We start from the raw sequence: 22,818 nt of genomic DNA, 5'->3' as shown, positions 1-22,818 counted from the left end.
GAAATAACTTCCATCTATTCTCCATTAAAAAAAAAAAAAAAATAAAATAAAACGCTCCAAGTGATCTCATTCATTGAAACAAAACATAACCATTACAATGTTAACAAAGTTACAGAACAGCCTAGATAAAAACGATCAAACTTAATGCTTGATCTAAAACTAGTCTGCATTGACACATTTGTTTATTTACAAATGCACAAACCCATGCAGTACTGTTTCTGGAAAGAACTACATTTTTAAAAACTATTTATGGATATTTAACACTTTGCCAACCACATAGCGCTCAGTGAAAAATAAATAAATAAATAAATAAATAAATAAAATAAATAAATAAATAAAACGCAAGCTTATGAATTTAATTGTTCACGTCTCAGTTTTTGAAACATATGCATTATTCACTGGTTTCGGTTCGTTTATTGACAAAATACATTTGTCTGGTTGACCTATGGAAATCTTACATTGTTTTATTAAAGGTATTTAGTATCTTCATATGGTATTTTCCAAATACAATTGCATTTTGTATTTAAAATAGTTCATCCAAAGTAGTTTGTATTTGGCATTTTGATACATTTACCAAGTATATTGACCAAGCCTGTACACAACAAAAACAAAAGTATCATAATAAACCAACCACAATATTAAACATTGCCATCAAACCTATTAATAAACTGAGGATCAAAGTAGTGATGAACACAAATGTTATTTCGGATTTACCAACATTTTCTAAAAGGGAAATCAAGCACTCAAAAAAAAAAATGCTTTTCCAAGTTCTCCAGTACTTGAATTTTATGCACTTTTCAGGATTTCCAGGACCTATACGAACCCTGTGTACCTGTTCAAAACACCTAACCCAATGAAGTCCAGTAGCACTGGGTGCACTACATTTTACAAAACATTTATCATATTTTAATTCTCTTAAATTACAGTACTGTGAACCCCAGTCTTCGGTGTATGCAGTGACCACGTAAACGTACTGTAAACCATCTCTTTGTGAACTGTAAGCAGACGTCAAAAGGGCTGGCAACTGTAGAGTTTTAAAAAGCAGCTCTTGCTTGAAGGTTATCTGTAATCATTTCAGAGAAATCTCCAGGGATTTAGACACCATTAAGGCTGTTTTGCTTATGCAGCAGTCACTAACAACTGTAACTGATAAGGATTTTAATAAATTATCTACCATGGAAGCCACCTGAAATCATAAAAATTACAATTAATATGGCGAGGCTGTGTCCTCTTACACTTTGAGTCATCGGTCATGATAACAGACAGTATTCCAAAATGGAATTTTGGAATACTGGGCACATACAAGGGCAACACCAGTGTGTTCTGCATGTTGATCTCTAATGGGTATATAAAAGGTAGGTGGTAAAGTCTAATTAAATGATCTACAAACAGAGTATTGTATAATTGCCAAGTTAGAATTGAAATGAAGAAGGGGATAGAAGGTTATTGAGTGGTACTGCGTCACAAACCAGTAGTATTTTTCCTTAAACTAAATCTGTATTATTTTGAAAGAGGTGGACATTAATAATAGTGGCTTAAACTTTGTTAATATTTTAGGGAAAACCATATTGGGTCTTTATCTAAGGTTTCATTTTGTGTTACCAGTATATTACCGCATGCAAAAAGAAACAAATGCATTCTACTGAATGGATGTTTACTTAATCTGATTTGTAACTTGGTCGGGTTTTAATTTACTGCAGCATGGGATTCTATTTATTTTCGCTAAATTAGAAACTAAACGAGCATGCTTGTCCCAACACTAACACACACTACGGTACCTATCAAAGGGATAAATATGCAGATGCAGAGTAGTATACTACAGTATATGTAGCGTTTAAAGTCTGTTTTCGTAAGAACAGCATTGCAAACTACATAGCTTGCATAGCTCAAAGTGAAAGCCATTTTTACAGTAACTAGGGATGGACCGATTGTGATTTTTGGGGCCAATTCAGATTACCTATATTCCATATCAATAAATACCAACAACAATGATAAATTGGATATAATGCAGATTAAAGATGATGGTACTTTACTAAATCATCGGCACCAATTCCCAAACCGGTGATCAGTGCATCCCTAGTTTTAACTTTGTGTTTGTGCTGCACGTCGTCCACTAGAAAAAAAAGCAACACAACTTGTACAGTAAATATTTGTATTCATGTTGCTTGACTTTCAAAAAAACATTACATTATCACAACCCTAGTTTCCTGAAATAGAAATGTAACCATTAGCAAATTAATATTTACCTCCTAAAGACCCGATTCCTGAAAATTGTATACCAAAGCTGCTCACCGAGCCTGTGACGCAGTCATGAGTCCGCCCTTAAGGTATCAAAAGGACTGCACTCACAGATCTCTGTGTCTTTTTTTCTTCAAGCCTGCTGTAATCATGGACACAGCGACCTTGAAGTTTAATGGTTACATTTCTACTTCATGGAACCAGGGTTATGATAATAACCTAATGTTCCTTTTCAAGTACGAAATGCAACCATTACCGAATGAGTCAGTATACCCAAGCTATCGCAAGGGTAAGACTGCCGAATGACCGGAATGCTACAAGGCTAAGCCAAGAGGCTGCCCTATGCACTACCATTTGGAACCGCAGTAATTAGCTAGGGTGAAAAACTGAGGGAGAAACTCACCTCTATGCCTGTGGGTCCATTAACACTCTAGTTCCAAAGCCAGGGTTTTGAGGATCCACGACATTCAGCCTGTATTACCTAGTGAAGGTATGGGGAGTAGCCCACACTGCTGCACTGCATATGTCTTTGACAGATGCACCCTGGAATAAAGCTCACAAAGTTACCATGCCTCTCGTGGAATGGGCAGTGAGCTTTTCTGGCGGGGGCAAGTTGGCCAGTTCATAGGCAGTTCTGACCAAGTTTGCCACCCAAAAAACAGTTTGGACTGCCTCCAACTTTTCGTCCTGTCAATATAGTACACCAGGGCCCGAACTGGGCAGAGCGTATGGAGCTGTTGCTCGTCAGACTGGAAGGGAGGTGGATGGAAAGCATCCAATTCAACAGACTATTTGACATGAAATGCCGAGATGGTCTTCAGCAAAAAAGCAGGATTGGTATGGAGCGTGACCTTTGTCCAGGCCTCTGTAAGAATTAAGCAAGCTTTCTCTATACAGAATGCCTGCATCTCACTCACCCACTTTGTGGAGGTGATAGCAAGCAAGAAAGCTGCTTTAAATGACAAAAATTTCAGCTAAGTTGAATGCAGAGGCTCAAATGGAGGCTTCATGAGTGCATCAAGCACAATGTTTAGCCTCCAGCAAGGAACAATGTCCATCATAGATGGCCAAAGCTGCCGAACCCCTTTCAAAAATTGCCCCGCCAGGAAGTGAGCTCCTTGGGAGACCAAGTCAATCTCAACAAGTCAAGCTGAAATATCTGCCAGATAGACCTTTAATGAGGAGTGGGATTTCTCATCACCAAACCGGTCCTGCAAAAATTGCAGTATAACTGCCATGGGATAGGTCGTGGGGTTGAATCCACGAGGCAGACACCACGTCTGAAAGACGCCCCACTTGTACCCTTACTGGGAACACGTGGACGCTGCTCTGGCATTTTGTAGGGTGTCAATAACAGTGTTGGCCAGACCCAGATGGGTCAAATGCAGCCGTTCAGCTGCAGGCTCTACGGGTCGGGATGCCACAAGGTCCCCCGTGCCTGACTGAGCAGGACGGGCACGTTGGCAGTCTCTACGGGTGGCCGCTCAGGAGCTGCATGTTGAAAATCACAGGTCTCCTGGGCCAGAACAGGGCTAATAGGAGCACTTGGCCCAGTCCTGCCTGATTTTCTCCAGACACAGCGGGAGGGGTGGGTGGCGGGAAGGCGTATCACAGATGCCTCGTCCACTAGTGTGCCAAGGCATCTATTCCCAGCGGGTCCCCGCCTCCTATTATGGAGAACCAGAGGGGACAGTGGGTCGATTCCTGGGAGGCAAAGAGGTCTCTCTCTGCTCTCTCAAATCTCTCCCAGATGAGGCTCACCACCTCGGGGTGATAACCTCAGGGTCGACTGAAAATGCAACTTCATTGGCGAGACACAAGAGGTATGTTGCTGTGTACATTGCAGAAGTGGCCATCACTGGTTCCCAGCATCTTTATGATCTTTAGCTACTGTACCACTGCATACATGCCGGCACACACCAATACAGGAAGAGTCAGCTTTCATTGTACAAGATATTAAAATATATTTATGATGCACTTGTCCTACGGACACCGGGTAAGTTGAATGCACTTGTCCGTCCAAATTTCTGACTGTCGCTGGCAAACAGACCAGACTTAAAATCGAACACTGGATGTTAATATACACTAGATGTCTACATCCAGAATAGTGTGCGATGAGTCACTTGACAAGATTTCATTTCCTGAGAACGCCAATAAATGATTTGTTGGAAAAAAAAAAAGGGACAACCTTGAAGACAGCCTATAATCATGGCAGGAAACAACACTGACAATTAAGAGTCAACGTTTGGGACATGATCACCTTGAAAATGCTTACTGCACATCATCCAGTATGGCACTGTCCATATCAGAACAACCATGTTCGAGAACCAAGATCAGTACTGGGTTTGCTGAAGCCTAGTCCAACTGGCTTTTTTTTTTTTTTTTTTTTTTTTTTTTAAACAAAATCACATATAAAACTATTCATAATGCACAATCTTACAACAATGCTTTCATTGTACATTCAAGATATGACCATGGAAATAACATCGGCTCAGAGAACAGAATTCATTAACGTGTGACCAAATATCAGTGAGCGAAATGCTGGGAGTTACAATACTTTTGCTCGTTTAGATAATTTGTTAATCATGTTCAGGATCCTAATGAGATGATAAATACTTTTAGGATGGAAAAAAAGACAGACCCAGGGAAATAATTTTGATATAATAACCTCCAAATGAATCTCATAATTTGTATCTTATTTGAATATGGAGATTATCTTATTTAAATTCTGTTCTGACCTTGGTTAGAAATGCTGGCAATTTGAATACATTATTTTTTCGTATTCATTTTGATAACTTTAGCTTTTTGTACAGATGTTCTCGTTTTGGTTTGCTTCGTGCTAATGCATAAAACAGACAGGTGACAACATCTTAATCTTTCACAATCCAACATTGACCGATACATTTATTCCACTACCTAGATCCAGAAAACGTTTAGTTTATAGTTTATTGTAAAATACATTACTGCTAGAGTATATAAAACACTAAAAAGTAAAAAAAGGTACACAAATGGTTTCAATATTGTGGCCATTACACCCTTAAATACATTGAGTGCAATGATCAGATAATTGAAACAGATGCTCAAATTGCTTCTAAGCATCTTATCAGAATTAGTAACTAATGGCCACTTACTTCATATTAAAATAAATAAATAAATAAACGTGTAAACATATATTATATGCTACTCCATGTAAATGTGAGAAATTATTGGCCGTGTTCTCTCTTGTTTTTTTTTTTTTGTCTTCCTTGAAACTGCACCCTAACAGGGCCATTTGTCTGAAACCCAGGTACAACCCTCACAGATAATCCTGCGCTAGGAACTCTCTGGACTGGAATCCTGTCTGAAACCCAGGTACAACCCTCACAGATAATCCTGCGCTAGGAACTCTCTGGACTGGAATCCTGTCTGAAACCCAGGTACAACCCTCACAGATAATCCTGCACTAGGAACTCTCTGGACTGGAATCCTGTCTGAAACCCAGGTACAACCCTCACAGATAATCCTGCGCTAGGAACTCTCTGGACTGGAATCCTGTCTGAAACCCAGGTACAACCCTCACAGATAATCCTGCGCTAGGAACTCCCTGGACTGGAATCCTGTCTGAAACCCAGGTACAACCCTCACAGATAATCCTGCGCTAGGAACTCCCTGGACTGGAATCCTGTCTGAAACCCAGGTACAACCCTCACAGATAATCCTGCGCTAGGAACTCCCTGGACTGGAATCCTGTCTGAAACCCAGGTACAACCCTCACAGATAATCCTGCGCTAGGAACTCCCTGGACTGGAATCCTGTCTGAAACCCAGGTACAACCCTCACAGATAATCCTCCGCTAGGAACTCTCTGGACTGGAATCCTGTCTGAAACCCAGGTACAACCCTCACAGATAATCCTGCGCTAGGAACTCCCTGGACTGGAATCCTGTCTGAAACCCAGGTACAACCCTCACAGATAATCCTGTGCTAGGAACTCCCTGGACTGGAATCCTGTCTGAAACCCAGGTACAACCCTCACAGATAATCCTGCGCTAGGAACTCCCTGGACTGGAATCCTGTCTGAAACCCAGGTACAACCCTCACAGATAATCCTGCGCTAGGAACTCCCTGGACTGGAATCCTGTCTGAAACCCAGGTACAACCCTCACAGATAATCCTGTGCTAGGAACTCCCTGGACTGGAATCCTGTCTGAAACCCAGGTACAACCCTCACAGATAATCCTGCGCTAGGAACTCTCTGGACTGGAATCCTGTCTGAAACCCAGGTACAACCCTCACAGATAATCCTGCGCTAGGAACTCCCTGGACTGGAATCCTGTCTGAAACCCAGGTACAACCCTCACAGATAATCCTGCGCTAGGAACTCCCTGGACTGGAATCCTGTCTGAAACCCAGGTACAACCCTCACAGATAATCCTCCGCTAGGAACTCCCTGGACTGGAATCCTGTCTGAAACCCAGGTACAACCCTCACGGATAATCCTGCGCTAGGAACTCTCTGGACTGGAATCCTGTCTGAAACCCAGGTACAACCCTCACAGATAACCCTGCGTTAGGAACTCTCTGGACTGGAATCCTGTCTGAAACCCAGGTACAACCCTCACAGATAATCCTGCGCTAGGAACTCTCTGGACTGGAATCCTGTCTGAAACCCAGGTACAACCCTCACAGATAATCCTGCGCTAGGAACTCCCTGGACTGGAATCCTGTCTGAAACCCAGGTACAACCCTCACAGATAATCCTGCGCTAGGAACTCTCTGGACTGGAATCCTGTCTGAAACCCAGGTACAACCCTCACAGATAATCCTGCGCTAGGAACTCCCTGGACTGGAATCCTGTCTGAAACCCAGGTACAACCCTCACAGATAATCCTGCGCTAGGAACTCTCTGGACTGGAATCCTGTCTGAAACCCAGGTACAACCCTCACAGATAACCCTGCGTTAGGAACTCTCTGGACTGGAATCCTGTCTGAAACCCAGGTACAACCCTCACAGATAATCCTGCGCTAGGAACTCTCTGGACTGGAATCCTGTCTGAAACCCAGGTACAACCCTCACAGATAACCCTGCGCTAGGAACTCCCTGGACTGGAATCCTGTCTGAAACCCAGGTACAACCCTCACAGATAATCCTGCGCTAGGAACTCCCTGGACTGGAATCCTGTCTGAAACCCAGGTACAACCCTCACAGATAATCCTGCACTAGGAACTCTCTGGACTGGAATCCTGTCTGAAACCCAGGTACAACCCTCACAGATAATCCTGCGCTAGGAACTCTCTGGACTGGAATCCTGTCTGAAACCCAGGTACAACCCTCACAGATAATCCTGCGCTAGGAACTCTCTGGACTGGAATCCTGTCTGAAACCCAGGTACAACCCTCACAGATAATCCTGCGTTAGGAACTCTCTGGACTGGAATCCTGTCTGAAACCCAGGTACAACCCTCACAGATAATCCTGCGTTAGGAACTCTCTGGACTGGAATCCTGTCTGAAACCCAGGTACAACCCTCACGGATAATCCTGCGCTAGGAACTCCCTGGACTGGAATCCTGTCTGAAACCCAGGTACAACCCTCACGGATAATCCTGCGTTAGGAACTCCCTGGACTGGAATCCTGTCTGAAACCCAGGTACAACCCTCACGGATAATCCTGCGCTATGAACTCTCTGGACTGGAATCCTGTCTGAAACCCAGGTACAACCCTCACAGATAATCCTGCGTTAGGAACTCTCTGGACTGGAATCCTGTCTGAAACCCAGGTACAACCCTCATAGATAATCCTGCGCTAGGAACTCCCTGGACTGGAATCCTGTCTGAAACCCAGGTACAACCCTCACGGATAATCCTGCGTTAGGAACTCCCTGGACTGGAATCCTGTCTGAAACCCAGGTACAACCCTCACGGATAATCCTGCGTTAGGAACTCTCTGTACTGGAATCCTGTCTGAAACCCAGGTACAACCCTCACGGATAATCCTCCGCTAGGAACTCCCTGGACTGGAATCCTGTTCATGTTATATGCTATTGATTGTATCTGAAAATGTTACTTTCATTTAATTCTCTTACACTTCATTGAATATAAATCTGACCTTTATAGACCATATTTTTCTGCCAGAGATTTAGCTTTAATTGCCAAAGTAGATGGCCGTAACACAATTTTTGCAAGTTGGTAGCTTGACATAAAAGCTTTCCATTAATATTACAACAGAAATTACAACAATTTTTCATATTAATATTCAAATTATCTCAAATCGGTGACATGGTAAAACATGTTTGGAAGCAAGTTCTATATTCAAATTGAACATCTTCATTTTTCATGTACAGATGATCAGCTGCAGATCCAAGGCACTCCATTTCCCCTCCCCTAATAGTACTGAAAGAATGGCCTTTTCAAATATATTTAATCACCTTTTCTATATACTACTTTTCAACAATTTAAAGTTGACTCCACAGCCCTATCAACACTGTCTGGCCACTTTATTAGGACCTGTCCCTTGACACCACATGGCATAGGCTCCACAAGGTGCTGGAAGGTGTCTAAAAGCATGTTAATCCATTCAGTCATTAATATTTTACACAGCTGGTAGGAAGAGGATTGAGTTCATCCCACGCATGGTCAACTGCATTGAGATCCTGGGATTGTGGCAGCCATGTTCCACAGCAAAACAGGCAGGAATCCACTGAAAATAGTCGATTTCCACACAAGAGCAAGCAAGGAGTACATCAATGTATAGAAAATGGGGCAGAGCAAAATTTTTGAAAAATTGGCCTGGCAGTATAATATACTTTTAGAAAAACTCACTCAAACATACAACAAAACAAAAAAACACACAAAAAAAAAAAGAACACTAGGGCTTCTCTTGATTTATTTTCTGACTGGTTACAAATATTCCTAAAAGATGTAATTCTAAACAGACCGTGTACTGCAGCAATGCCCACCTCTATGCCGCTCTGCCTGGCGAGCTTCACAGCCGTGCTGTAGTAGCCGCAGCGCAGCAGGTGCTCCACCATCATGCGGTCCATGCGCTGCTTCTTCCACACGTTCACTGCAGCCGGCTGGTCGCTGCTGTGCTCCTTCAGGTGCTCAATCCTCCTCTTGCACAACTTCGCACTCTCGTCTTCAGCCTGGATAGACTCTGCAGCCTGGTACAACAAAAACACATGTGACCAAATGCAAGACACGCAGGGCGAAATCACGTGTGGAACAAGACAAGGCTGTCAGGGAAGAGATATCTCTCTCCTTAATGATATAAAAAATGTACAGCCGTTCTTCCTGCTGCTGAAGAACCTCCTGCTGCAGTTCTGGCTGCATTTCTCCCCCACCCTCCTCATTTTCGGGCACCCTGTCCGTGGCTCCAGCAAGAAGAGAGACCTCCTCGTGAATCTGCTCCTGGCTCTTGCTAAACTGGCAAATTACAAGACCAGGAAGCGTAAGATGATCGGGGAGGGTCTCTTTGATTGTGGGGCCATGTTCAGGGTCCTTGTCCGTTCAATGGTTAAGTTAGAGCACGCCCACGCGGAGTCCGCTGGCGACATGACCTCTTTTGTCGACCAGTGGGCTCTAGGGGGCGTGCTCTGTACCACCTCCCCTTTTGTACTTAATATTTAATCCACAGTCCTTTTACAGGTATTTTTTTGTTACATTAGTTAAGGCTCATACTTGTTAGCACCCTCGAAAAGGGAGCTAAGTAGAATTTTTGTCCAGCTGTCCTTTGACAGCTGGTGTAGTTCCCATTTTATGGGCCTTAAATAGGACTACTACTACTACTACTACTACTACTACGAACTTACGCTTGTCAAGTGACACCAGAGATTGGTTATGCCTCCATGATACGAGTCGCTTGCACAGTTTGCATTCAAACTTTTTTTTTGGTCGTCTGGGCATTTAACAAAAAATCCCAAACAGCAGAGGGGTTTCGAGACATTTCTTTCAATACAGCTTACGCCTTATGCTATATAACGTTTTGCTGTTGAGATGGCGAATGAAGAAATTAAAGTTCTGCCTCTGGATAACACAAGCTGGAGGTGTGGATGGTGCTCAGTTTTTGAAATTAAAATTATTAGTGTTAGCATATATTATGTATGTTTCAAACATATTCTGCCATAGCACTTCTCTTACACTGTCTTGTATACTCGGTACTCCGCACATATTTTACTGAAGCAATACAGCCACTAGAGGTACCTGCCCACTGCTTTGGATACTATATCCTGCTCCATACACGGCAACGGCTCCATGTAAAGTTGCTACGTATAACGATTTGATAGCAGATTTTAATAACAACTTTTGTTTACGTAATATGCATTATACAAATCAAATGATCAAATTTTGCATGTGAGTGACATTTAATGTGTGATTTATAGTATTCACACACTGTCAAACAGTTTCTGTTAACAGGAAGGAAAAAAAACCCAAAAAAAACATAGTGCATGAATGGTGTCTGACAAACCTTCAAAGGTTGAAAACAAATCTTTGAATCCCTGGCTAGCGAACAAACCTTCAAACCTCCGGACACAGCACTAAATAAAATATGCATTTATAAACATACAACCTCAATTACGCTGTTGTATCGTACACACACCCCTCACTTACGGCATCACACATCCTGGCAACAGCAAACATGACTCAACACACCACGACATCAGGCAACATGTAACCTAGCAACCACAACAGCACTGAACATTGTTTGGCATGTCGAAAAATACGGGGGTCTGATCAGCACTTCCGATCTGTCCAAGATCTGTTTCTCTTGGAATTCCTCAGGAAGCTTGCTGCTTGTGTATTCGGGCAGACATCTTTATTGTCTTTTCTCAGCAGTAAGTCACGTTGCTGTTTGTGTACTCTGATAGTCACGTCTTTTATTGGCGATTTTAATACACGCATCACTATACTGTACTCAAATTTAAGACACAGGATATTTCTGAGAAGCAATAAATTGTTAAAAAAAGTGATTCTTAAATTCAAAGTGTAAGGATTTTGAAACTTCTGCCTATGTACTGCACTGGCCTTGTAGGGAGTAACTGGCTTTTAAGAACTCAGAGTGCAGCTGTGACCTCAGGGGGACGATAAAACCTTTGTTTCTGCTTAATAAGCTGTTCTAAGCCTATATACAAACCATAATCGAACCAATTAAAACTGGTTCTAAAACCATTTACTTCTATTAAAAGTGACATGCTATAACTTTAGATAAGTGTCACGGAATGCATAATAACACACTATACAATTGGAACACGTAGGCTTTTTCTGATAACCACGCACCTTGTGTGGGACAGTGTACACATTGTTCCAGTTAAATGGCACAAGCTCTTATTGTTTCATCAGCCTTTGTTCCTTTTCATTATGCAACCTGTTACTTATGCTTCCCATTTAAACTGTAAAGAAATGATTGAAACTGTCTGTAAACAGTTTCCTGTGTTTAATCTATGCTCAGAATCAAAGCAGGGGTAAAGAACTCTTAAAATTAAGCTGTACACAGCTGGTGCACATCAGCTGTTTGCAATCACCAGCCTTTTTGTTTGACCTTGTGATGCGTGGGTATAGCGCTATGCTGTCTGTTAGACTTGAGCAAAACTCATATCAATGTTCTTAAATGTAACTTCTTGTTATCTGGGTTTCTGCTGACCTTGGTAAAGTGAAGAAGATTTCCATTACACGAGAGTAGATGTTAAAACTTCATGCTGATTTGAACTCGGCTCTCGCCAAGATAAGCACCAACTAAGACTAAATTTGGTCAAGGAAATTACGTAAGCTAGCTGTGTATCTGTGCTGTACAAAGTAATTTCTTGGCTCAGCTCAGAAACATCTAGACTGATGCCGGCTCAGAAACTACCATCTCTGTGCCATGCCGGCTCAGAAAAAAACACATCTCTGATGCCATGAAAACTCAGCTCAGAAGTAAATAACATCTACATTGATGCCAGCTCAGAACACCATCAACCGAGACTTGTGTGCAAGATCACTGATGGATCGCATTCGATTTGCTTTGTTCCTGTTTGCATTTTGATTCCTGAATAAACTATTTTTGATTGACTTTATCTGAAGATGAATTATTTTTTAGAAGAAATCAAAACCTCTTGCAAAAGAAATATGGTATATGATAAAGCTGTTTTTTTTTTTTTAATTGACAATCGCTGCAACACCTGATGAAGACACACTGTGTCAAAACATGTGGGTTTTTTTTTTGTTTGTTTGTTTCAATAATTAATGAAATTAATAATTAACAGGAAAACACAGATAATGGAAATTAACTGAGGAAATCATAGAATACAACTGTGTACCAAATACCAAGACAATAACTGAAAGGGGAACGTCTATCCCCAAGAAACTTAAAAGTAACATCACCTCAAAATGGCAGCCATATTAGGTCAGAGGTCACCAACACATTTAGTGCAAATATGAAGCCAGTACCTTTGACAATGTGGCAGCAGCAGCTTTGTAAAATCACTGACACATAAGGGTTAAGCATACAGTGTGCTGCTGTACCATATATAATGCAGAGAACTAAAAGACTGAGGAGTCTTGGACAAGCAAATACTATGGCATAACCTTATGAATGTTTAAGTTAAGTGTACACTGTTCTGATCTACGGTATCTTGGCCACAGTTCTTAGTCACAGCATAGACACAAACTTGGATAAAAGGTGGTAACAAATCTAACTAGACGTGGTTTTGTAGTGCAGATAGGGCTTGAGAACTGCCTTTTCAGTAATCTTGTACAACACACCCGTTTGGCACTGGTAAACAGTCTAAAATGATTCTTTGGAACTCAACGGAAACTGCATGAATTACTGTAGCATCCAAACAATGACACCTAGTGCATTAATCAATGAACAATTACACTTCCTCCCACATCAATTTCTTGATCTGCAAATGCAAAGGCATCTCTGGTTTAAATAGCTGCCAACAGAATGACAGAATATTGAGACTTGAGATTTGGGAACAAGACAATTCTGCAAATTGCAAACCTTCAAAACCTGCTGGAACAAAAAAAAGAGATGTCTTTCCCCCCCCCGTTCCATGGATTTTAGCAATCATGCTGAGGAATCTAGAAGTCACGTACCAGACTAGATTTGAATTTACCAGGGATTTTGTTACTACTCATGGGATTAAATGAGGGACTGTATGCAGCACAGCACACAGGATTTGGTTACTCAGGTTAACACTAGCTTGGATGTAGAAAGACGGTATTGTATTCCTTTAGATGTAGCGATCTGGACAAATATCCAAAAGAAACATGAAACTGTGAAGGTACGAAGAGTACAACACACCACATTTGCCGTAGGAGGGTGGGAGAAACAGACAGAATGCTGACTGTTATAGCAGCAATTTAAAAATCAAGAATTAACAGAATTCTAACCTTGATGTGACCACACAATTTTGGAACAGTTTATAAATGGGATGATCTGTGAAATGTTCTCAGAAAACCTACTGTATTTAAACTGTTTGATTTGCATACCGCTAAAAACATACAAATGCCCAACCACCAGACATGTGCCAAGTTCATGAATAAAGGGGGAAACCCTGTAAAAGATGAGGTATCCCAAGGACGTGTTGAAGTGAAATGTATTTAGGTAGATTACACAGCAATAAACATTAAGAGAGTGGTGTATGGCATTTTGGCATTCTCATTGTGCTGCAGCCGTGAAAATCTGTGCAAGTCTGGCACTGGCATTCTCCTCCTGCAGACCCCAGCTGGCTAAACTGGGAATGTATTTAACCCAATCCACTGCTAAGCGCTACCAAGTCAAATTTTGTTTGTAGATAATAGCTGCAGCACATCAGCATTAACACCACATCTGATCAATCCCTACGAAGAGCTGCCAGGTTAATTGGGCTCCTGTGAAAGTCAGAACAGAACCATAAAATTTAACCTGTAAAATGTATATATAGCCATTAGATTACAATTGAGTTTTCTGCAGTGCAAAAATATTTTATAAGACAGAGAGGCGATCTATTCTTAAATACAATAATCTCTCCAGAAGTTACTGTGTACAACACCAATTCGAAGTGGACCCAAAAGTTTTGTGCGTTACTCTTTAATAAATATCCAAGGCAGCACCCTTCCTTTTAAGTGTGCTTGTTTTAATAGTAGATGTTATAAAAGGCACATTCATTTCTGACACCCTACCAATGACATCAACCTGATCAACTCCAGCAATAATAACACCAATGTTCTTTTGTTTCAGCAAACAGCCATTTACATGTTCTGATATTTGACACTTACTCTAAAGTAAATTAAATTAGTTACCAAGCATTTAGTACTGTTTTCCAGTATATACAACTGTTAACACTAACAATGCATGATATTCAGTACATCTCTAGTGGCAGTACTGCTTGTACTACTAAGGTTTCATTTGAAATTACTAGGGAATGAGAAACAGGCAAGCGCAAACTGCAAGGGGTGCACAGCTTTAGGCCTCGCCTCTGGTAACATGCTTATTAAAACTACAAACTCCAGTCCGTTTGAAATATGTATGCAGCGTAAAGGATTTCACTATTCATTTTTTAATGGCAATACAAAAAATTAAAATTATAGTAGCTTTTCCAAAATGGTAGTGTGCATTTTTGTAAAGAAAAGTCCAGCTATCTCGATTCAGCTGTTTCCTATTTCTAACAAGTCTTACTTGGAGACTTAATCCAAGTGTTTGTGCTCGTCTTTGATATAATGTTAAGTTATAGTTAATTCAAAGTTTTAAAATGTAAATAAAAGGTGTTAACATTCCCTACAAAGAACCGTGGCCGTTGAGCGATACCAAATTTCTCACGCCAATCTGCACGCATTTCTTTAATCATTTCCGTTTCAAGAAAGATTTTCACTCACAAAGGACTTTTTATACTGCAGAAATACAAAGTAGTGCAATTTCCATCTCATCGCCTTCTGCTTTAGAAACACATCACCCTTAAAACATATAGTCATTCCAAAAGCACAAAAGGAAGCACTGATTTAAATAACGAGCTCAGACTCTTGTGGTTCTGTGTTCATTTCAACACGGTAAAAACCAGCCAAGCAGCATCACATTGTTAAATATGCATGTTCCATGCACAGCGAAGCGGAATTTTAAATTGCACCCAGCAAGCCAATTCCAACAAACATTCTCAATACATTAAAAAATCTAAACACACACAGAACGTCACTGTTTTATGTTTCCTGTCTGTCTAGTTTCATGCAAGACATGGGTACAGATTGAAAGATTATATATTTACTGAAAGTAGATTATTTATACACTATTGACTTTTAGCAACCATTTACGTGCAGACTAAAAATACTGGATTATCCAAGTTAGTCATCATTTCCAGTAAAACAGTTGTGCTTTCTGACACATATTTCAGTTGTAGCAAAACAACGGCAGCTATCCAGCAGCATGGGGCACATGTGACAGATTGCTTATCCTTATGCGGTTCCAGCAAGCCTTGCAAGTCACAAAGAACTGCTCACTGTGCTGTCAAGGCAAAAAATTAAAAAAATTACAATTATTTTACTGCAAGAGAAAATGAACAGTTAACACACAAAGATGCCGATGTAGAGAACCACTAATGGTGGATTACTACATATTTTCACGCATCATCCTAAAAAATAATAAATCTCGAAGGGCAGCATGGGTACTACCAAATAATATATTTATTGTGTAGTTGAAATCATTTTAGAATCTGTCAACTTCAGTACATCTTGCTTTGCAGTTTTCTTATCCAAACTGCATCAGATGACAAGAGACACCACCACACAAAATGTATGAAAAAATTACAATTCTAGAAATACCACTTTCACAAATCTAGCTAACAACTGTGTTCAGTTTTAACACGTTTTTTATTGGGTGTCAGTTATGAAAATTTGAGTGATTAATGACAAAATTAAGAAAAAAATATAAAAAAAAAAAAGTAATTGTAACTGCGGCAATAGCAGGAAACAAAACTTCAAAGGTTGTCAATTGGGTATAGGTTTGAAAAAACACACAACAGCAAGAATGCTATCAAGTGTAATCAAGTTACAGTTATTGGGAAATTCCTCTTTAAATGACTGTGAACAGCGAGCAGCTAATGCAACCAGCAGTCCCAGCTGTCACAGTACTGTCACAAGCAACAAGCCAACTGACTGAGGCATCTCCCACCATGCTGGCTAACTACTAGAGGGTCAGCTTTACATGTGCCAGCACATCCGCTGTGGAGGACTGTCAGCAGGCGAAAATGAAGAAAATCAGGGTGTGGGGTTTCTGCTACACAGATGTATTTTTAGACAAATGCAAGCCAAGGAAAGTGGCTCTTTGGAATAGGAGTGGATTACTAACCCTTGTATCTTCAACAGTCCTCGATTAAAATGCATTCCAGTGTTAGTGAGAAATAAAGAGATCACTACCATCTCACTACTGTTCTCACAAGCCGGGACCGACATCTGTACTGTGTCCGCCCACCGAGGATTGAACCCACAACCCTCTGGTCAAGAGTCCAGAGCCCTAACCACTACTCCAGCAGTTATCACCTGCTGGTTTATTGATAGTATCAGAATATGGTTTGACTTGTCTGTGTCACACAGATGTTTTTACTCCCACCGTTAAACGTCTGAAATAGGGTGTGACCTGGTATAGCTGCTTTCACAGAGCCAGATCAGCTCTAATCTTGATTCGTATTCCCACAGAAAATGCAGGATCAGCAAAAAGCGGTGGCTGTGATGGCATTGCAGTTTACACTGAAAGTAATGACTTCCTGAAGCCTAAATCCGGACATGTCACAATACAGGTTACTCAGTGTTCTTTCAATGAAAACTTCTTGAAAAGTTGCAACAAATGCTGTGGAGCTGCGCTGTGTGATGAAGTCAACTTAAATTTACTCTCTCTAGTTGTTGTTCTGCATATTATTCAATACCTGAGCTCCAATTAAAAATGCATAATGAAAAAAATACTAATAAAAATACTAAAGATAAATTTTACTTCTGGAATTTCATAAAAGACAATTGTATCGTCATGCTGCCTCTCTGTAATTTAGCAACAATATCAGCTTAGCAAAGGTTTAACACAATTTACAGATTAATTTCTTTCAGTTTAGGGCCAACTTTAAAAACCTCTCCTGTCTCTGGTATTGTGGGGCCAGTTGGTATCTTTAGATTTATCTCAGTCCATCACTGGTGCTTAATTACCATTGAGCTATGGCCAAACACAGACTTTCATAAAAAGCGGGACAAAAGTAAGATTTTACAAAACTTGTGGGGACATCGGGAGATGCTACCTAAAAAGGGAAAATCAGAACGGTTGGTAGCTTTATTTATGGATGAACTTAAACAGAAACTTATCTTTATCATAACTAAAAGAAAACCACTTGTATTGTAAGTATTGCAAACATTTCTGAACTACTGACATAAAAAAATGATAAAGTTTTGCACATTTATTTGCAGACTGATCAAGGTTTTCTAGTTTTTTTTTTTTTCTGGACTCTTTTCTGAGATGACATTATTATGGTGTTGTTTCTCTCCCCCCCGATGCGACTTAACCATGCAAATCATGTTATTGTTTGGATCTGAACACTTCGGCAATTGAGAACGGCACACACTGCAGATGGCAGTTTTACAAAGGACTTGCGTGACTTGCCAGCAGCTGTAAACAGCATTTTCTAGCTCCATTTGCGTCTGAAACCAGCTATTTTCCAAATTTCCATATCTCTGCATAATAAATAGTTGTATTCTTATGTAAGTTGATGTTGGTTGCAAGGCTACAATCATTTTACGAATTTCGTCTTGTGCAGTCTTGGTAAGCAAGGATGCCGAGAGACAGCAGTCCAAACATTATAAGAGGAAGTCCTGTGACACGTATAAAGATAATACAATAAAGAATTTTAAAATATCAAGAAGCCATTCTCAGCCAATTAAAACGGCAGATTTCAGGACATTACTGTACATCTTATTTTACCATATCGCCTCATGTATGGTAGACTTCCAACTAAAATTCTGAAGACATGCATAATTACATTGTGTCGTCGTGTTTTTTTGTTTTTTTTTAGTTGGCCCTGTCTTTTATGGTCTAAGATTGGCTTCTCATTTTCTTATACCATGCAAGACAGGGTCAACTATACATATTCTGTTGTCAACAGGCCAAACTCCTCTCTTCTTGTTGCTAACATTTATTATGTTGTATTTCCAAAATAAATCACCTCCCTCTGAATTTGAGATAAAAGGTTCACTGATATCCATTCTCACCTTTCTTTTCAGAGCACTGAGTTTCTCCACAACCCCATCTAGTAAAGAAACTACAGACTCCACAGCTGGGCAGCTGCTCAAAGTCTTCTCCAGCTCTGCCACAACCATGGTCACGTGACTTGTCTCCCGGTCTATATTCTTCTGAGCAGCCCTGAAGCGCTTGTTCAAGGTCTCATACGGAACCTGTGAAGCAGGAAAGTAAAAAAAAACATTTAGGGACTAAATTTTACAAGGGGAGAAACTGACTGTTTGCAACATCTGTGGAACTCTTCTGGTAAGATTAACAAATCGTTCACACTAGAAGAATGACTATTTCACAGGGCAAATCAGTGTAGCACAATGCAACACTTCCTGCTAGTTTTCCAGACCCCGATTAACACTAGTCTTGGACTACCTTACCTGGGTCAGTGAGACCACCCATTATTGTTCAGCATTTTTATAACCTTTCCATGGTTAAATATTCATTTTCAATGTTTTTCAAATGGCATCGTCCAATGTCACAAGCTTAAAAACCAATACCGTATTTAAGAGCAATCTTTCAGCACTTGTATTTTTATGTTTTTTTTTAAACAATCTGCTGTACTAATTTGGATGCAGCAACAACAGCTAAGCCAGTCTAAAAACTTTACCAAACAATAGCTCTGCACTACAGTTTAAGAGTTAAACTAGGAAGAGAATGAAAAAGAAATGGTAGCGTTAAATCGAATTTGGACATCTGCACACTAGATACAAGTATGATCGATTATAATTTTAGGAGTCAACTTGTGCATACTTTGCAGACTGGACGCCATCAGAATACAAGAAACAACTGTCTGGCAACTGTGATGGGCTGTTCTTTTATCACACAAATGTATGTGCACATTGATATATACTTTGGGTGTTATTTTGAAGCAAGTGCAAGGCACATTTTCATAAAGAAATATATATATATATATAAGTGGTCCCAAATTAGCAAGAAACTAGTCATTCATGCAAACAAGTTGTTTCTTGATGGTTTTATATCACAACACTAGTTGTATTCCTCTCAGAAAATATATGTCTTGTAAGTGTATCAAAATAGAGCTTTTGTGTCTGTTTAAGGTGTTCTCCAAAAACGTCATGAATATAAACTATTTACAGTTATACTGAATCTAATAGTGTTTGCCTTCTACACTGAAATGTGTTTAATTCACTTAAGTTTCTTTATAATTTTGCTACACTACAGGACAAATGATAATTCTGTAGGTTATATTTTTTTGGGGGGGGTGTGGCTCTTGTTATTTCAATGAAAACATGGTACAGCATTGCAAATGTGGAATTGTAGGTCAGCTGGATAAGTTAAAGTATGTTTCTGCTAATTTTACTACAATTTGAAAATCATTGCAAACCATGTAACATTATTTAACTGCAATATTAAATCTTGAGAAATTCAGTCATATGTGTTTTGCATTCTGAAACCATCTGCTGTACCACTGTGCAGATGTCATTCCATGTCATGTCATTTTTGGAGAGGAAGATCCCATCTCTTAAGCCTAAACTACACTTTGGTAAAACCTGATTTTTGTAGCAGGGCTTACAACTTGAGCCCTGCACCCAACCTTTGTTTACAGAACTTTGTTCAGGCACATTACTGAAATGACCAGGTGCCATGAGTTTAAACAATCAGGTTGGTTTATTGGGAGTTGTTCTGACAGCTATAAAGGAGGTACAATGAATGTATTTAACATCAAACTAATCATCATTTCAAGAATATAAATACATTTAAGGTAGTTCTGAAACAGGACTTTTTTTTTTCTTTTTACACAAATATATCTTTTTAATGGGCTTATACAGCATTGCATGACTATAGTCAACATATTTTACTGCAGGCATGTAGTGCTGCAAAAAACAATTATCAAATGTGTTGAATATTCTACCGGATGTTATGCCATTGTTCAGAGACATTAGACAATGTAATATTTGCATTTAATGCATCTTGTGAAACATTTAACACAAATGTTACACAACTAAACCAGGCTAACATCCCATGGTCTGGTCAAACTTCTTGGTTGTAGCTTGTCATAATATGTGAGTTGAATAAATTATTATTATATTCAATAACACTTTACCCACAGTAATGAGCAATGTCGAATGTCTGATGCTTAAACAAAGTAAGTCTATATTAACTTCATGGACCTTACACTCAGTAGGCTATATAAACCGTTTAGTTGTCCCCAGAGATGGAAACAAGACTCCCATTGCATGTCAGCTTGATCCATTCCTGGTTTTACTATGAGTTTAATGAAACACACCTGAAATTCTTAACTATACACTATGGCTATTCTGGCTCCTAGTAATACCTGGAATGGGTGAAACTGCTATGCTAGTCTTATTTCCATCCGCGTGTCCGACAAAAATGACAACCCTAGAATACGTGTTTGCAAGTGTTGTTCCATACATTTAGCAAGTAATGTGACAAAGGCAAACAGTCTGCATGCTTGTTAATGCAAGACAATCGAAAACCACCGACAAAGCATATACTGCCAGGGATCATATGGACTTCAGTTTTCAGCAAACATTAGCTGTTGGATAGGTTAGTCCTAACCGTAAACAAGCGCAGGTCGTGATAATTACAGACAATGGTTCACACTCGTTAAGGAAAGAAATTATAATAAATAAAAAACAGGTTAAATAAACGAATCTTTTCGTTGTCTGGATGAATTACTTGACAGGGAGGGTTGGTGGGATTTTTGCTTTGCTCCACGGCACTGAATCAGAATGCCCAAATGTAATTTTGGAAAACAGCTTTTTTTTTTTTTTTTTTTTTTTTTTTTTTTAACTCAGACAAAACTAGGCGTGGGCTACAAATTCGCTGATAAAGAGAACACGGTATGTGAGCCTCTCAAGACATTAAAAACATTAACAATAACGTCACGTACATTATACCATGAGGACTGTTGTTTCTTATGAATAACTTGACTGAAAAACGTTTTAGTTCAGATATTAATACTGTACCACCAGACAGAGACGTGTCTGACACCAATCTCAGATGAAGCCACACACCCATGTCTCACTCTGAGATTATTAAACAGCGTTTTTTACATGTGCATTGGTCCTGGCTGTCGTGTTTGTAGTTGAATACCACACCTTTAAAGTTGGATATTCCTGGACCTTCAGTGCCATGGAGAGTTGAGCAGCTGATTCCTGCACCGCCATCTTCGATTGGGGAAAAAAAGCCACATTAAACTGGAGACTTACAAAACACTGCACTGCATCATGGGATAACCAGCACAGATAGCCGAAATAAACGCATGTTCCAATTGTACGGTTTTTTTTTTTGTTTGTTTTTTTAAGACAGTCAGTATAGTATGTTTAATTAAAAATAATAATAAATCACCGCGAAAAAATATATATCGTTGTAAATAAAAATGTATTTATTTTCTTCCGGGAACCTCGCTTTGCTGACTGCAATAGAAACCAATTGCATGAGTTTACTTTTTTTTAGGCTTATGATAGCCAATGAGCGTGACAGACGGGCGGGGGATAGTTACTTGACTGATTACAGTGAGGTGCCTGTTCTTGAATAAAACTGTACCTTGTACAAGACGCCAATATAGTAATTTAACAAGTACACAATCTCTACTGGTTTCGTCTGGTTTTGATGTCGTTTTATCTTGAGTGACCTACTGGTATCCAATAACTTGGATTGAATAAGGATTCCCCTCCCCTTCCCTTCATTCGATTAACCAGTTAAGCTGCAGAGGGTGCAGGTGAGACGGGTGATAAGGGGGCGTGTGCATGTGGCTTTGGAATGTGATCAAAAGCTAGCCAATCATTTTGAGCGTTTTTTTATTGACAGCTCATTTCCGTGCTTGCCTCGGAGGGGCTGGGCTAATAACTCTTGCATAGTTGATAGACATCTGAATCGCCAATGGTTTTCCTCCTTTGTGGATGATTAAACCAACTAACAAGTTTCAGTAGGCTGTTTGTGTGGAGACGTGACTGTGCTTGTTAAAAATATGAGCGAAATCACACAGAAGCAGGCAGAGGGTTATTGTAAAAAAATAACGTCTGTTTGAAATAATACATTAAAACAACAACATTAAAACCGTTTTATTACATTATTATTATTTTTTTTATAGTATCATCTGTTTAAAAAAAGCTACGACTTCGTGTAGTTTAGTATCGGCAACGCTATAACTTCGTCATTAACAACCAGCTGTCTCTCCAATTCTATGATATGCAGTTATACTAGGTGTTAATGTTGAATAAGCTTGGCATGCGTACTTTGCTGAATGAAAATGTGTGTGTTGCAAACTACTCCACCCTACCCCCCCCCCCCCCCCCCCCCCCCCCTCAAGGCAACACAAGCGTACATATACCTCAGTTTTGGGTAAGGCAGTGTTACCTGTTTTTCGTGATAACTTGTCTGAAGAGTGACCTGTCTTC

The 22,818-nt window shown here is 40.0% G+C and overlaps 1 protein-coding gene across 2 annotated transcripts in view; it reads right to left on the bottom strand.

The window, feature by feature from the left end:
* The window catches only part of LOC117421325 (E3 ubiquitin-protein transferase MAEA), a 40,750-nt gene extending 18,890 nt beyond the window's left edge, over positions 1-21,860 (bottom strand). Inside the window, exons 1-3 of one of the 2 annotated variants that reach the window (XM_034035572.3) lie at positions 21,517-21,860; positions 18,412-18,594; positions 9,174-9,377 (exon numbers count right to left, since the gene is read on the bottom strand). In XM_034035572.3, the coding sequence (XP_033891463.1) occupies positions 9,174-9,377; positions 18,412-18,594; positions 21,517-21,585 (456 nt within the window). In that variant the 5' untranslated portion in view covers positions 21,586-21,860. The remainder of the gene's footprint in view (positions 1-9,173; positions 9,378-18,411; positions 18,595-21,516) is intronic. The other variant, XM_034035573.3, reaches the window with a different exon arrangement.
* Positions 21,861-22,818: the final 958 nt, after the last annotated feature.

Source organism: Acipenser ruthenus, chromosome 1, assembly GCF_902713425.1.
Source record: "Acipenser ruthenus chromosome 1, fAciRut3.2 maternal haplotype, whole genome shotgun sequence".
NCBI lineage: Eukaryota > Metazoa > Chordata > Actinopteri > Acipenseriformes > Acipenseridae > Acipenser > Acipenser ruthenus.
The sequence above is the reverse complement of the archived record's forward strand: the minus strand, read 5'-3'. Positions and strand labels throughout refer to the sequence as shown.